The 17,339-nt window shown below is 33.7% G+C and overlaps 1 protein-coding gene across 1 annotated transcript; it reads left to right on the top strand.

Moving 5' to 3' along the window:
* The first annotated feature begins 1,573 nt into the window (after positions 1 to 1,573).
* LOC136219193 (non-functional NADPH-dependent codeinone reductase 2-like) lies at positions 1,574 to 4,346 on the top strand. The gene is made up of 2 exons (XM_066006478.1): positions 1,574 to 2,294; positions 3,789 to 4,346. Exons 1-2 carry the CDS (start codon positions 1,746 to 1,748, stop codon positions 4,191 to 4,193), a joined length of 954 nt encoding a protein of 317 aa, XP_065862550.1. The 5' UTR covers positions 1,574 to 1,745; the 3' UTR covers positions 4,194 to 4,346.
* Positions 4,347 to 17,339: the final 12,993 nt, after the last annotated feature.

Here is a 17,339-nt window from a genome sequence, read left to right as displayed (position 1 = left end):
AGCTTAAAACTTTAAAGCTTCATATTTTGGGTGAGTACATCATTATAGAAATTTTAATTAATTAATCGCTAGACTCTATTTAATAAACAGGGTCATAAATTCGTTGTATTGTCAAAGAGGGGTTATAATAGAAGTTTTCCATCAATAGTGCTCTACCATGTGTGTCCATTCTTATTCTTATTCTATTCTTCTTAAAGTCAATATGTTTGGTGCATTTTTTAAATAAAACATAAAAAAGTCTTAAGTGGATCATAATAATGTCTTCTAGCCTAGGATTTGTTTTGAATAATTATAGTATATACTAATATTTGACTGGAAGTGGAATATAAGTTCTTATTAATTAGTATTGGTTTGCTTTTGAAACGACTCGTTTCCTTTTGCAAGAATAAATAAACAATATGATTTAGTGCTCATTTGGTGTTTTTTTTTCCCTTTAAGCTCCTTTAACAATTGAATATAAACGCATGATTAAACGATAGTTTTCCAACCAAACACCTAAAACTCTCATTTTAAATATAAAAGTATAAATATGATAAGAAAATAGAGTAAACAAACACTCCTTAAATATTTTGTTAGAATTAAGAAACAACCTTTGATAACTATTTCCGAAGGAAAATCATTTAACTTCTACCAGTTACCATCAACATCAAATTATAGATATGGACAATTAAACAAGACAAAGTTTTAACAGATTAAACTATTTAAACTTATGTTGTATTGGTGGAATACGAGACAGGGTAGAGATAGGGTCCGAATCCCCCCGGCTGTCGGTACCACCCAAACTATGGATGGTTCACCCACCTAGTCACCAGAATCACCTCTACTATAGATCATTTCGGTTTTCCCGTTTCCAACAAATTAAGGTTGAGATGATTAATTAGTTCATTAACTTTGTATTTAACTGCAAAATCCACCTTATTAATTAATATATGATAAAAGATAAATTTCTCTAAATTTGTTCAAAACAACTCAATTTTACTCTTACAGTTCAAATCAAATCTAGCTTAATTTTGAGAAATTTTACACTGATTAAAAAAATTAGTTTTTGATCATTTAGATAATAACATGTAGACATAAGTAAAATAATTAGTTATTCATCACTCAGATATTAACATGTAGACATAAGTAACTTTATTTAGAAGAATAATTGCTTCATTCATAGGAAAAATAGTAAATTTCGACATAAGTAATTAAAAAATTACAATACAATCCAGCAGTTGATAGTGCTTAAAACTATTTTTGGCACAATGACAAGAAACACACTCTAGCCAAAATCGACTCTATAATCTTTTTCTCTCTAAGAATAACCTCTAGATCTTTTAACGAGTCAGATATATATGAAATGCATAAAAAAATTCAAAACATGCCACCTATAAATGAGAAAAAAAAAATAAGAAACTAGTAAATCTAAAATCTGGATGAAGAGAAGATAATTTTTTAACGGCTAATGACTCAGTGGAAAATTCTAATTGAATATACCTAGATTCTTGTTGAATACTCAGTGGATTATAAGTCTTATTGAATACTACTTTTATACCTTTATCGAATTTTTAAAAATCCCAGTTAAAGACTTCAAAAGTCTTTTAAAGTCGTTTTTTGAGATCCCTTCTAGCTGGCATCAAATTCTGGATGGGGTCAATAAAATAGGTTCTTGAAGATTGGGAAGGAAAGGATAAGATAAGGTTGAACCAGGGAACACTTAAAAAAGCAAAGGAAACTAGTACTTTTGCTTGTCAGATATCAAAATGGAGAGTCTGATACCAAAAGTTTCCGAAATCAAGATTCCAGTAATAGGGTACGGGACAGCTGAGTTTCCATTCAGTGAAGATAAAGAAGCAGTGAAACAATCAGTAATCGATGCAATTAAACTTGGCTACAGACACTTCGACACCGCTTCCCTCTACCAGTCAGAAAAGCCTCTCGGCGACGCCATTTCTGAAGCTCTCAAACTCGGCCTTATCAAATCCCGCAATGAACTCTTTATAACCTCTAAGCTTTATGTGGCCGACGCTCACTCTCACCTTGTTCTTCCTGCTTTACAAAAGACTCTGGCGAATCTTGGTTTGGAGTATCTAGATCTATATCTCATTCATTTTCATGTGAGTTTGAAGCCGGGATCTTCGTTCCCGTTTAAACCAGAAGATATTGTTGTATTGGATATTAAGTCTGTTTGGAAAGCCATGGAAGAGTGTCAAATGCTCGGACTCACTAAAGCAATTGGAGTTAGCAATTTTACTTGCAAAAAGATTGAGGAATTGCTTGCCGCTGCTACGATTCCTCCTGCCGTCAATCAGGTTACAAATTAACACTAATGTAGTCTCTAATCATGTTATAAATATAGGATAACGATCTGAATTTTAGGGCATATCAAGAAAGAAAGTATAGATTTGACTTATAAGATTCTACTTTTGAACTAACTGTTTTACCGTTATTAGCAATGTTATCAAACTGGCCGGTCCGATCAGAAACCGGTAAGAGCTTTACTGGTTTAATGGGGAGTTAAAAAAACCGGTGTGAACTGGGATTAAACCGGCGAACCGAGGTCGAGCCAGAAACCGGTGCAACTTCGGTTCACAGCAATTTTATAAAAAAAGAAATTAAAAGGATTTTTCCGAGAATTTTTTTAATACATTAATCAAAAGGAGGCCGGTCTAAGGGACCTTATTTTGGTGTGACATTTGTGTCGCCTATGTCATGCGAGTGCATCTCTAACCCGATAGTGCACCGATGCACCCCTATGCGTGAGAGCGCCTTTACTCTATTAATTGGTTAAAGGCTTGTAAATGTCATTTGCTTAATGTTTAGTTTCCTTTTATTTTCTTTTTGAGACCATTTCAAGTGGTTCACTTTGAGTATTAATTTCTTATCTATCACTTGTCCGTTTTGAGTTTATAATATACCGTTAAAAAGATCTCATGACATAAAATACGTTGACATATTTCAAGTTATTCTAAACTTCATTAAACCGTTATATATTTAAGCCCCAAGTTGAGAAAAAATAACAAATCAAAAGTTGTTTATAATTTGTTTTGGATATATATATATAATTTAAATTAATTATATATTTAATATAAATAAAGATCCCGTCTGGCCAAGTGACCCGTGACGCAATTATAAATCCGGTTCAATATCCGATCTGGTTGATAACATTGGTAATTACTCCCTCCGTTCCATAATATTTGTCGTTCTAGAGAATTTTTTTTGTTCTATAATGTTTGACGTTTTGATTCATTCAATGCACATTAATTGATGTTTTACCAAGTATACCCCTATTTAAGTTGACTTTTTATTTTAAGAATAGATACAAAATTAATTAATGGATGCAATTAATATAATGGTAACAAAGTCTTTTAGTTAACATTAATTACATTTCTTAATTCTTGTGTCCCAACCTTAAAAGACAAATATTATGGAACAGATGGAGTAGTAAACATGCTAGATAGATTTTTGCGATTAACTTATACATGCTAGATTTAGGAGGTGTATGTTCTGCCTTTTGGACAAGCGACGTTTAACGTTTCACTTCAAACCATAAATATCATATTTGGTTAGGTTTATAGAACAACAGTATTTAGCATTTTTTTTTATAGAAACAACAGTTTTTTAAAAATTTTTGTAAACAACTATTTGTATTTACTTAATATTGATAAAATTATTATTTTTATTTCCACAAAACACATTTCTCCTCTTATCCTTGTGTCGTTTATTTCTATTTTTTTAACTTTTATATAGTTATTTAGATTATTTTTATTAACACACTATTGAAACCGGTCTATTTAAATTTTCAGGTAGAGATGAACCCATGTTGGCAACAAAAGAAGCTAAGGAAAGTATGTGAGGAAAAAGGTATTCATATAACAGCATACTCTCCCTTAGGAGGAAAGGGAAGTCCATGGGGAAGCAACAGAGTTTTGGAATGTCAAGTCTTGAAAGATATTGCCAATGCCAAAGGAAAGACAATAGCTCAGGTATGCATGAGGTGGGTTTACCAGCAAAATGTAAGCATAGCTGTAAAAAGCTCAAATAAAGAAAGAATGAAAGAGAACCTGCAGATATTTGATTGGGAGCTAAGTGAGGAAGATTTGCAAAAGATAGATCAAATTCCACAAGAGAGAACCAGCAAAGTTGATCACTTTGTCACTCAACAAGGACCCTACAAGTCTCTCATGGATCTTTGGGATGGAGAACTTTAATAATTATACACATTATATTTCAATTTTACTAGTTATATTATAATATAAAAGGTTTTATATTTTTCTCACATCATTTGTAGTATAAGGCTTAATACATCATTTATGCTTCAACTTATTCAAAAAGTTTGATTGGCTTTCTGGATTTTTAAAATATTCTGATAACTCTCTTAACTTATATAAAATGTTCAATTAGCTTTCTGAATTTGTACAAAATGTAATCAATTGATCACTCAGTTGTAAAAAAGTAATTAAATGTAGAAGCTGTATTACATGCGTCTTAAAAAAAAAAAAAAGTAAAACGACCAAAATCTGTGTATGCGGTTCTAATATTAGAGAAGACAAGTTTTATAGTTTAGCAAGTAATAACTTTCTTTTTAATTTATTTTTTAATTATGTAATAACATTTTAAGATACATGAAATACATCTTTCACATTTAACTTATTTTTTTATAACCAAGTAATCAATTGATTACATTTTACGTAAGTTCAGGGAGCTAAATGAACATTATATTTAAGTTGACGCGGCTACGGGAACACTTTAAAAATCCAAAAGGCCAATCAAACTTTTTGAACCGAGAGGTCAATATAATGTACATGGTAACTAACATAATTCCTCATCAAATCCTAACGGAACAAAAATAAGAAAAAAAAAATGCATATTTAAGTCTGATTAACTGTTTTTTTAAAAAGGTATGTGATTTATTCATTCCAAATTCGCGTGAATGGGACCTTGAACTCCTAGAAGAATTGTTCACTGAAAGAGATATTCGGGAGATGAACAGGCTTCCGGAACGTAATGCACACGCAAAAGACAGTACTATATGGGCGGCTCACCCCTCGGGGAGATATTCCGTCAAGAGTGCGTATCGGATAGCTGGTTCGTTGGAAGGATCGGAAAGGCACCATGTAAGTGGTGCGTGGAAAAAGGTCTGGTATGCAGAGGTTCCTCATAAAGTGCGATATCTAGCCTGACAACTAGCAAGAGACTGCCTTCCTACCCGCGTTAAGCTTCAGCAGCGAGGGATTCAAATTTGCAGTAATTACGTGGTATGTAATGGCCCATGGAAGGATGCGTGGCATGTTTTTACGGAATGCGGCCCCTCGAGACAAGTATGGCAGCTAGCGGGATTACTCGAGAAGATAACAGCGGCTGCGGAGGAAGCAACTAACCTTTCTGACTGGTTTTGCAGGTTACTAAATTCTCTATCATCAGACATGGGGGCGACCTTCATGATGCGGCTATGGAGCATTTGGAAAGCCCGCAGTAACAGGCTTTGGAATTAGGTGGTAACGGAACCTGACAAAGTAGAATGGATAGCGGCCTGCACGCTGAGCGATTGGCAGCGGGCTCAATCCCTCAAGCAGACGAGCGACGCAGCGAGTGGAGCAAGACGCGAGAACCGCCGCTACTGCAACAAATGGCATCCGCCGAATCCTGGGGTTTTTTCTTGCTGCACTGATGCTGCAAAATTCAGCAACATGGAAATGGCAGGATGTGGAGCTGCTGTCCGCGATTCTGGTGGGAATTTCATCATGGAAGGGCGGAAAAAATGTCCTGCTGTCCAACAGTTCAGGAATGCGAAGCAACCGCCCTCCTTCGAGCGATGCAATGGACAGTTAGCCATAACCTCAAAGATGTTGTCTTTGAATCAGACGCTAAACAGGTTGTCGAAGCGATCAACGGAAACACAGCGGATGATTCAGAACTAGGAGATATCATTGCTCGGGAAATACTAATAGTAAATGACAATTACTCAGTCAATTGGATCAGGTGACAAGTCAACGGATTGGCTCATGCTATTGCACAGGCTGCTCGTGTTACTACTTGTCCCACTTTCTATTATTCTTTACTGAGTTTCGTTTCTATTGATTTATTGAACACTTGCCAATTAAGGCACATTGATTAATTCATTAATTCTTTGATTCAAAAAAAACAGTAACATAGTTATTTGTTTTTATAGAATAGTAATACAATTATTAAACAGAAATTTTATGCATATTATAATAATAAATAATAGTATCTAATAATAATATAATTAATTATATTATAGGATATATAGGATACCGAAAAGAAAAAAAAACCAACCGTAGAAAGTAAGTATAAATACAATAGAGTTCTAAGAAAAAAAGGAGGCTAACTTATTTTGTGATGATGCCGCAAAAGCTAAGGGAATTAGAATTCTCAAGGTGCTAAAGCATAAGAGTTAGCTGCGTAGTTAAATTTTCAATGTAGATTGTGAGGATACGATGAGCAAGCGGGTGATGAGTTCGAGATCGTTATTAGTTTTCATTTGAGATGGAGGTAAGTGGTTAATTAAATATATAGTATGTGTGCTTGTATGTTTGGGTGCTATATTTGATTTGGTGTAATAATTGCTTACTAATTTGATTTATATGTTTGACATGTATACTTGATATTTATGATGACTACGATGACGTGAATGAATTGAATTTGATATTGATGGCTGTGGGGACATGAATGGTTTTTAGACCGAGACTTATTGATGATAGAATAGAAATCGATTATGATACGGTTGATAAACTTTGGATAATAAGAACGAGTGGAAAATTATAAGAATAAGAGCTTATCTAGGGTAGTATATTCAATGGTTGCGACTGAATTGAGAAAAAGGAATATTGTGATCACGTGAAATATAAACACCGGGTATTTGTTACGACAGGGTGTTAAGGTACCGGGTATTTGTTACGACAGGGTACTTAAAGATAAGAGATGGGATACCGGGTATTTGTTACGACAGGGTATCCCAGGATATGATTTTATTGGCCAAGCAACCATTGGATATTACTAGACTAGAGTAAGCAAGGCTCATTGAATAAACTAATAATATTTTTTTGCTTGATAACTAATAATTATTAAGTGCATGTAAACTGAATTATATGCGCGTGTGGTTGTGCTATGTATTTAATTGGCTATCTTACTGGGCTCCCAAGCTCACCCCACTCTCCACCAGTTTTCTTTCAGGTTAATGTCATTAAATGCTTCGTGATGCTCGTTTGGATCGGCTAGTATGTAGAGTCGTAATTTAATTAAGTGTTTGTTTTTATTTCATAAAGGATTTTATTGGTTTGTGAGCATCAATTTGATGACACGTTGAATAGAAATTTATTATTGTCTTTATATTTAGAGTTTTTAAAAAGGGGTGTTACATTTAATGATATCAGAGCGGGTCTACGTTTCTAGGGACAAAAATAGGCTAGTTGTATTATCACTAGAGTTAGGCTAGATGCTTAACCAGAAGTCTATTAGTTGCATAACTATATCCTTTCAATATTAGTTCATTAAAGAAAAATAAATTTGAACTTTTGATTTATATTTGCTCTTACCTGCATAGACTATTGTTGTTTTTTTAAAGCAAATTAGACTTGTATGGGTATATTTGTCCTTATTAAGTGATATGCTAGTTAAATGACTATTTTAGTTAAAGTAAGGTTTTATTTTGTGAGTTTCAATCTACAATTAAGGTCGTATAAAAAAAAAATCTTATTAGTTATCCTTAGAGTAAATTAGTTTTCAATTATTATTGGTTATGTTATTGATATTTGTGTAGTTTACTGAAAACCATTAACCTTCTGTATTTAGAGCATCTCCAACAGCCTCTTAAGTTAAACTCTTAAGTTAAAATTTGAGGAGGGAGAATGAAAATTCATCTCCAACAGTCTCTTAGTGGCTCCTCAAATCACTAAGAGCATCTCCATCCTCTCTATTAGAGTATCTCCAATAGCCTCTTAAGTTGGCTCTTAAGTTAAAATTTGAGGAGAGAGAATGAAAATTCATCTCCAACAGCCTCTTAGTAGCTCCTCAAATCACTAAGAGCCTCTCCATCCTCTCTATTAATAGAGAGCCTCTCTCCACCTCTTAGTGTCTCCTAACTTTATTTTTTATTAATAATTTATTATTGACGTGCCTCTCTCCTCACACTATTGGTAATATAACAATAAAGAATAATATTAATAATAAAATAATAAATAAGGAGTGAATATAAGGAGCATTGTTGGAGATGATATATCTTAGCCACTCTTAAATCACTAAGAGTCAATTATTTATATTATTTTTAGAGAGTTCACTAAAAGTCTATTGGAGATGCTCTTAGTTATCATTCAGCTCTTTTAGTAAAAGTTAATTTCTTTTTTATTACATTCATTCTTAAAATTTTGTTATTTACTGATTTATTTTTTTTATTTTGTTTTTGAGAAATACTTAATTTCTTCTTATTCATATATCCAATTAAGGTTTGCACTAAAAGTGAAATCAATTTGTTTTAGTTCAATTAAACCTTTTAAGTACACTATCTAAAATTTCATTTTTATGTTTTTTTATGTGGTTAGTAAATCTTTTAAAACACGCTTAGTTGTTAATTTTGGGGATGAAATTTTTTTTTTAGGGGGAAGAATTGTAACGCCCTTAAAAAATATTTTTTATTTTTCCATACATGTAATTTTTGAAATTTGGATCCTAGATAATTAATTAAGTTTATTTATTTTAATAAAAGAAAATATTAATATCATACATTTATAGTTGAAATTCTAAAATAATTAATAAAAATGGTAAAATAAATTACAACATCTAGTTTTGACTAATAGAAATAAATAATAAGTAATTCTGAAAAAATAATTAAATGTTATATGTTAACATTATCTTATTATCTTATTTTTGTTGCTTTATCTTATTTGAAATAATTTTGAAAGAATATTTAAATGTTATTTATGTTAACATTATCTTGTTTTATTATTTCTGTTAGTATTATTTTATTTGATTATTTTTGTTAGCATGCCATAGTTATCTAATGGTTAAGGAAATAATAAAAAAAGTATTCCTTACGAAATTGAAGCATTTTATCTAATATAACTAACTAATCATAAATAATGGTCTTGAATATAATAATTTTGGGGGATAATAATAGAAATAAAACCCTATTTTAACCTAACCCTACTTTATGGGTATAAAAACCAATTTTATTGTGGGGCAGCCGAAAATCATAGAAAAAAAGGGTTTATTCTCTCAATGTAGGATACATGTATTAATTTGAAGATAAATGATCACAACTTGCTAATTTAGCGTTCTTTTTCGGAATAGAGGTAAGTAGTTAATTATATATGTAGTTATTTGTTCGCTAACTTGTATGTTTATTGTAATTGATTGTTATACTTGTAATGAAATTGAGTAGTTAATTAAATATGTGGTGCCTTTCATTTTTATGTTTGTTGCCATGTTGATTTGTTGAGATAAATTGTCTATTGGCTTGATCTTTGTGTTTAATATGTGTATCTGGTATATTGACAATAATCATGTTGGTACAAATAAATTTGAGAAGGATACTGATGATTATGATGAGAACAAATATCAGAGCGGATCTACGTTCCTAGGGATAGTATAAGGATATAGGATACATACTGGTCGAGCGTCAAGTAAAAATTTCTTAGAGTCTTTATATTTATCAATTAATTTTGAGATCAAAATTCATTTGAAGAGAGATGTACTCTAATGACTTTGAATAAATATATAAATATTAATTATTGGAATATGCCATTTTATTTCATTATGATTGTAGTACCTTGAAAAATATATATATGTATTAAACTTTTCCTTACATGCCGTTGTATCTCGTTAAAGTAAATAAATTAGAAGTTTACAGAGAATTTGTGTGTTTCTTCATGTGCTTACCAATTGAAATGTTGGTAAAATTATATGATATTCCTTTAATTATAGTTACAATCCTTGGTTTATTTTTTAAATTGACATATTTTGATGATAAAGTTCTTTATAAAAAAATTTTCCTATTATCTTTATTTTCTTTGGATGAGCCGCCACCTATTCTCCCAAAAAAAAAATCTCATTAAGATTATGGAATAAATTGATTATTACGATACAAGTAGGGTTTTATATTCGCAAAATAATTTGTATATTGGTAACTTGTTATCTGAACCTGGTTACGTGTATAAACCGCAGATGTGATTTGACATCGTGTTAGAACCTATAAAACAATAACAAGGTCAGACCGGACCGGAGTTTGACAAACCCACCCTGATACCTAAGTCAGTTGTTGTTTATGACCGAATGAAGGTTTTAGACTATATTTGTGATAGAAGTTAACATACCAGAACTTGTCCACATACCTGTCTATTTATAGTGTCTTAATTAGGTTTTGTCAGGTGATCGTTCCCTATGGGAATCCTTGTAGAGCTAGGATTCCTAATCTCTTAAAGAGTCTGGTCCTGAGTAGGAATCATTTATCTCGTAAGATTGTAGAAGGTCTTTGATAGGTCGCATGTTGCTGGTTTTGCGCCGCCTTGCTTGTCATGGTTTCTTTGGACATGTTTGGGCTTTGTTAACGTTTTGAGCTTGGACCGTAATGAGTATAGTAATGATGTCGCGCATATGACACCATTTAGCCGGAGTATTAATTATATTACATAACTAAATCCTACTTTGTTTTATTTTGTTTTGTTGAGAAAAATGACATCTAGTGATTTAACTGAGAGATGCCATAAAAATAACTATAGAGTAAAAATACCCTAATTTGAAAGTAAGGTTTTATTTTGTGATTTTCAATTTTTTTTGAGTTAGTTACATTTGTATTAATAAAACTCATTATTGACCAAATTTTGTAAGTGAAATATATTTTACAATATTATTAATTTTATATTGATAATTGAGTACTCTAAGTGAAACCGATAATTTTTTTTCTCCATATAGTTTTATTTCTACTAATAAAAAGAACAATTCTTTTTATCTGTGTTCTTGAGTTTTCTGTATTGTAGTTATTCAATTAGATTTGTCTATACCCTATTATGTTTTTTTTTTCAGAAAGAAGGAGAATCAATTCTTCTTATATTTACCTTAAATTGTTTTGTTTTGAATTAATTAAATTTGTCGAATTTCAAGATTTGAAAATTTCATCTCTATATTTTTTTTCTGATAATTTAATTTCTAGAATTTTTTTTAGTCGATCAAATTTTAACATCATTTTTGAATTTCGAGGACGAAATTCTTTTTAGAGGGGAAGAACTGTAACGCCCGCAAAATAATTTATATGGATATTTATTGTATTTATATTATATGAATTTTAGTTATAATTATTTATTATATTTATATTATCATGTTAAAGAAAATGGTTTGCAACCTTTTTTTTTTAAATTTGCGCAATGCGCTTACATTAAAGAAGAAAGAAAAATCCCCACCAGACCCGGATGTGATTCGAACCCATGACCTCCCAAGGCATAGGTAAACTCTCAACCACTAGGCTAAGAGCTTCACCACAAAATGGTTTGCAACCTAATAAATTGGATTTATATAACTAACTATGGTTTTATTAGAAATATATTATTAAATCAAAATTTGGTGTTAAATGTCAAATTAAAAAAAAACAAATAGAACTGCTCCTGCTGAGAGCTTGCTCCTGTTGAGAGCGATAACGCCGCCGCTGAAATTCCTAGGGTTTTTATCCCCTCTTTTTCGACATCGATTCGGCGCCCCCATCACGGTGGTAGTGTCTAACTCGCTTGCGTCGCGTTCGTAACATCAAGATGGAAGGTCGATTCCAGAATTTAACAATTGTAGAAGATGGTTTTGAGTTCAGAGAGTCGGAAGGAGCTGCGACAATCGACTATAAGCTCTGCCTGGATGGTTCGTTGGTGACGGACAGAAACTTCAACTTTGAGATCTTCAAACACTGGATGGCTAGCCTGTGGAGGCCAGGCAAAGGCATTGCGATTTCGGAGCTTGGAGGTAAGCTTCTTCTATTTCGTTTCTTTCACCAGTTTGATCTAAATTGGGTTATTGAGAACGGGCTTTGGACGTTCGATAACCACCTGCTGATATTACATGAACTACAAGAAGGGGAAATTCCAGCAGAAGCGCCGATGACTTATGTGAATTTCTGGGTCCAGGCTCACGGGCTTCCGGTAAACCTATCGTCTGAAATAGTGCTACAAGCGCTGGGTAACTTCATGGGAGAGTATGTGGCTTCCGACCAGAAAAACAAACGGAATCTTGATCGGGGCTTTGCCAGAATGAAAGTTCGGGTGGATATAAGGAAACCGCTGCCAAAGGAAAAGAAAGTTAGACGGGCTGGGGGGGAATGGATTAACATGAAATTCCGCTATGAGAAGCTTCCTACCTTCTGCTTCATATGTGGTCTTATAGGCCACCTAGACCGATATTGCGAGATCTTCTTCCAAAGCTCGGCAAAAGAGCTGATCAGAAACTGGGATGTATCGCTCAGGGCACCAGCTAGGCGTATGAATTTGCTAGGGGGCGAGCGCTGGCTGAGAGAAGAAGAAGGAACACCTCAGAACACTCTGCAAGCTCCAGTAGTGACAGCGAATGAGCATAATCAGCCCAATCCAGCTCATTGAGCAGAATCCGCCCAATCCAGCTCACTCAATTCAGAGACAGAATCTTAGACACCTAGCCCGAAACTTTGGGACTAGCATCTTTGAACAGGGAACAGTAGGGGAGTCGGTTCAGGAAGGGAAACAGTCGAAAACAGGGTTTGAGGTGAATGATGAAAGGAAAAGAAGAAGGGGAACTGATATCCCAGAGGCAACCAAGATAGTACTGAAAACGAAAGAAATAGTTATCCAGTCTATGGACGTGGACCCAATACCAGGCTGCAGGGAAGGGCATCCGGTCAATGGTACCATTGATCAGGAACAAATTGATCCAAATTTTCAACTAGAGTTACAGACACATCAATCCAAACAGGCAGGCGCGGGCATCTGCCCATCAGCATGAAGATACTAAGCTGGAACTGTCAGGGCCTGGGCAACGCCAAGGCAGTTCCGATACTATGTGAGCTGGTCAGAGCTCAAAGGCCTGATATTATTTTCTTGTTTGAAACGCTAGTGGGTCAGGCACGTATTGATTTTCTTCGCAATAAGATTGGTTTTGAAGGTGGTTTTTCAGTCGATAGCATTGGGCGCAGTGGGGGAGTTTGTGCGTTCTGGAGGAAAAATAGTTGCTGCACCTTGGCTTCTTTCTCTACTAATCATATTAATTTGACTATCCATGACTTTCAGAAGGGGGATTGGCGTTTGACTGGTTTTTACGGGTGTCCGGAGAGAGCTAGACGAAAGGTTTCTTGGAGTATTCTGAGGAACCTTGCTGCCGCCTCTTCACTCCCTTGGGCGATATTAGGCGACTTCAATGATTTGTTATACCACAGCGATAAAAATGGGCTAATTGAGCATCCAGAATGGTGTTATAGGGGTTTCAGAGATACTCTGGCTCAATGCAGTCTTCAGGATATACCTCTAATTGGCTACCCTTACACTTGGATTCGACACAGAGGGAAGATCAACGAGGTCCAAGAAAAGCTAGACCGGTGTCTATGTACTGATTCGTGGGCGACGATGTTCCCTAACCACTCTAGTCGTAACTCTATAGCACCGACGTCTGATCACTCACCCATCTTTCTCATTACAGATAGCACGGTTTCAAAGTCCTCCTGGCAATTTTGCTTTGAGCAAAAATGGCTGAGGGAAGCGAATTTCAAGGAGTTGGTTTCGTCGGTTTGGGTCAGCACCGGATCAGTCCCTATTACAACAAAACTTCAGCGGTTGGCGGGGGATTTGGGGAAGTGGGGTCGGGTCAGAAACGCTGAAACACGTAATACTATTTTGGATCTTCAGGCTCATATGGAGGGATTGAGATCTGGCGGAGGGGGAAGAGATGTTGAAATCTATGAAAGCACTAGATCTGAGCTTGTCCGGTTACTATTGCAGGAGGAGGATCACTGGCGTCAGAGGTCTAAAGTACTATGGCTCCAAGAGGGAGACAATAACACCCGGTTTTATCACTCTTATGCAAATGGTAGACGTAAACAGAACCACATCAGCAGATTGCGTGATGAGTCAGGGGAATGGGTGTATGACACAACAGGTATGGGAGAAGTTGCTCAATCCTACTTTCAAAAGCTTTTCTCTGAAAGCAACAGTAATGATTTTTATATAAACATTTGCTAAAAATCGAAGTTCGAATCAAATTCAATATCGTATCCATCACTGAGTATCCTCGTAAATCAATCCATAACACACAAAGATAATCAATACGTCTCTTTAACCATGCCTAATCCCTTATTGGTCTTACCCAACACTTCGCTGTCAATACCCGACTAGGTCTTTAAACTGTGTACACAGGCCATGTTCCTCACTAAACATGGTCTTCAAATATCAAACCACATGTCCGGACTACTCTTGATGGATACAAAATTTACCCAAAATCCAACCAAATTTCAATTGTATACACTTTCTCATCAAACCGATCAAATTTTACTACAATCATCAATAAATCAAAATCCAACATTTACTGAACCAAAATAGCAGTTGAACCCCTGAAGAAATCTAGTTTAGCACCAATTGAACCAAAATATCATTTAACTCTTAAAGAAATTCAATTCAACATCAATTGAATTTAACTGAACCAAAATAGTAATTAGACCCCTAAAGAAATCCAATTGAACCAAAATAGCATCAAAACCCTTAAAGAAATTCAATTCAACATCAATTGAACTAAATAATCATTAAACCCTTAAGAAAACCAATTCAATATTAATTGAACTAAATAACAGTTAAACTCTTAAGAAAACCAATTCAACATCAAAGTATGAATGAAAATAGTCCAAAATACCCTTGTAAACTCATCTCCTTCAAAACCTTAAACACAACCTCATAAATCAACAACAAATACCTAAATCATTTCTAAGGAAACCCTTAGGAGACAAATTTATGGAGTTTTAAAGCTCAATATACATATATCTATACATGCAAACCAAAAGACTAGTTGATAGTTACTTACATTGGTCTAAATTTGAGAATAACACCACAAAACCCTAAATCTGCCAAACCCGTATTCTCTGCACACAACTCCACATCAACATCCCTTCGGTCAGAAGTTGCTTCTATGTGTCTAGAATCTCCAGTTAAAATTTGAAGTGATTTGGACAGTTGGATCTCCGACAACACCAAAAACGGTGGAGTTGCCCTATTTTGGTGGTGGTGGAAGGTGGAGGAGAAAGGAGAGAGAATGGAGGAGGAAGAAGAATGGAGAAGGAAGAGTTTTGATCAAAATAATTTTTAATTCTGAAATAATGCTATATATAGGTCTTGATGTGAGTGATTAATTATTCATTTTGGTCCTCCAAAAATCTAATTTCTTTTAAAACTTACCCTAAACTTATAATTATTATAAAAATATGCAATTATCCTCAAAACTATACACGTAACACCTAATTAATCGACCAATCCTAAAACGAATATAATATAACTTAGGGTTCGGGGTATAATAAATAAAAATTAAGGATACGGACGTGACACCACTAGTCCGAACATTAGAATGAGTTAAACCCATAGGATATAAATGGGTTGTTAGAAAGAAAAATGAGAAAAATAAAGTTATAAGATATAAAGTAAGACTTGTTGCATAATATTTTTTCCAAAGACCTGTGATTGATTATAAGGAGACATATTCTTTTATCGTGAATGCAATAACTTTTTGATACCTCATTATTTTGGCAGTACAAGAAAGATTGAACATGCACTTAATGGATATAGTTACACCTTATCTATATAACCCACTTGATGATGATATTTATATGAAAAATCCTAAAGGATTCAAATAGCGAGAAAAATGAGAAAAATGAGAACTTTATTTGATAAAGTTACAAGGGTCTTTGTATAGACTGAAACAATTTAGGTGCATGTGGTATAATTGCGTTAGTGAATATTTATTGAAAGAGAGTTATATGAATGATCAAATTTATTCATGCATTTTCATAAAGAAGATTTTCCAGCTTTTCTATATGGATGATTTGAATATTATTGGAACTCCCGAAGAGATTTTAAAAGCATTAAATTATTTGAAAATGAATTTGAGATGAAAGGTATTGGAAGGTATTTTTTTTTTGCCTTACAGATTGATCACCTATAAAAGAGAAATTTTATTCACTAATCGACTTACACAGAAAATATCCTTAGAAGATTTTACATGGACAAAACACATCAATTGAGTAGACCAATGGTTGTTCGATCACTTGATGTAAATAAAAATCCTTTTCGACCTCGAGAAGATATAGAAGAAATTATTGATCCCGAAGTACCATATCTTACTCTAATAGATGCACTAATATATATTGCTAACAATACGAGGCTCGATATTGCTTTTTTCTCAATTTGTTATCCAGGTATAACTCTGCACCTACATAGAGGCATTGTAATGAAATTAAACATATATTATGATATCTTCAAGGAAGTACTTATTTGAGTTTATTTAATGCATATGAATCTAAACCTAAAATAGTTTACTATACGGATGCAAGTTACTTATTTGATCCACATAAAGCCCGATCACAAACAGATTGTTTATTCACATATGCAGTAAAATTATATATTGGCGCTCTACGAAGCAAACTATTACATCAACTTCTTCAAATCATGCTGAGTTAATAACTATTCATAAAGCAAGCCGAGAATGTGTTTGGCTAAGATCATTAACCAATCATATATGAGAATCATGTGGTAGATCAGATAAAGGAACTCCGACAATAATATAGGAAGATAATATAGCTTGCATTGCTCGACCGAAGAAAGATTACATTGAAAGAGACAGAACAAAGCACATTTCACTAAATTTTTTCTTTACTCGTGATCTTTAAAAGAATGTGAAATCAATATTCAACAAATTCGATCAAGTGACAGTTTAGCAAATTTGTCCACAAAGATATTACCTTCTACAATGTTTAAGAAGTTTATTTATGATATTAGAATGCGTCGTCTTAAAGATCTTCAGTAATATTGCGAGTAAGAGTGTAAACGCTGCACTTTTTTCCCTTTTAACTAATGGTTTTGTCTCACTGGATTTTTACTTGTAAGAGTTTTAATGAAGCATTGCCCTATTCATGCATCCAAAAGAGAGTTGTAAAATATAAATATTTAAATAATTAGTTAATAAATGTCCAACATATTAAATGACTGTCTGCCAACGACTATACATATATTTATTATATCAACACTTACAAGTGACGATTAAGTTAAGGGGGTGTTTGGTTGCACCTTTTCATGCTCTAGTTTGCCTTTTCACTTTAAAAAAGAGAGTTTTAGGTGTTTGGTTAGTGATCTCATATTTGTCTT

The sequence above is a fragment of the Euphorbia lathyris genome, chromosome 2 (genome assembly GCF_963576675.1).
Source record: "Euphorbia lathyris chromosome 2, ddEupLath1.1, whole genome shotgun sequence".
NCBI classification, from domain to species: domain Eukaryota; kingdom Viridiplantae; phylum Streptophyta; class Magnoliopsida; order Malpighiales; family Euphorbiaceae; genus Euphorbia; species Euphorbia lathyris.
This window is presented reverse-complemented; position numbering and strand designations above follow the sequence as displayed.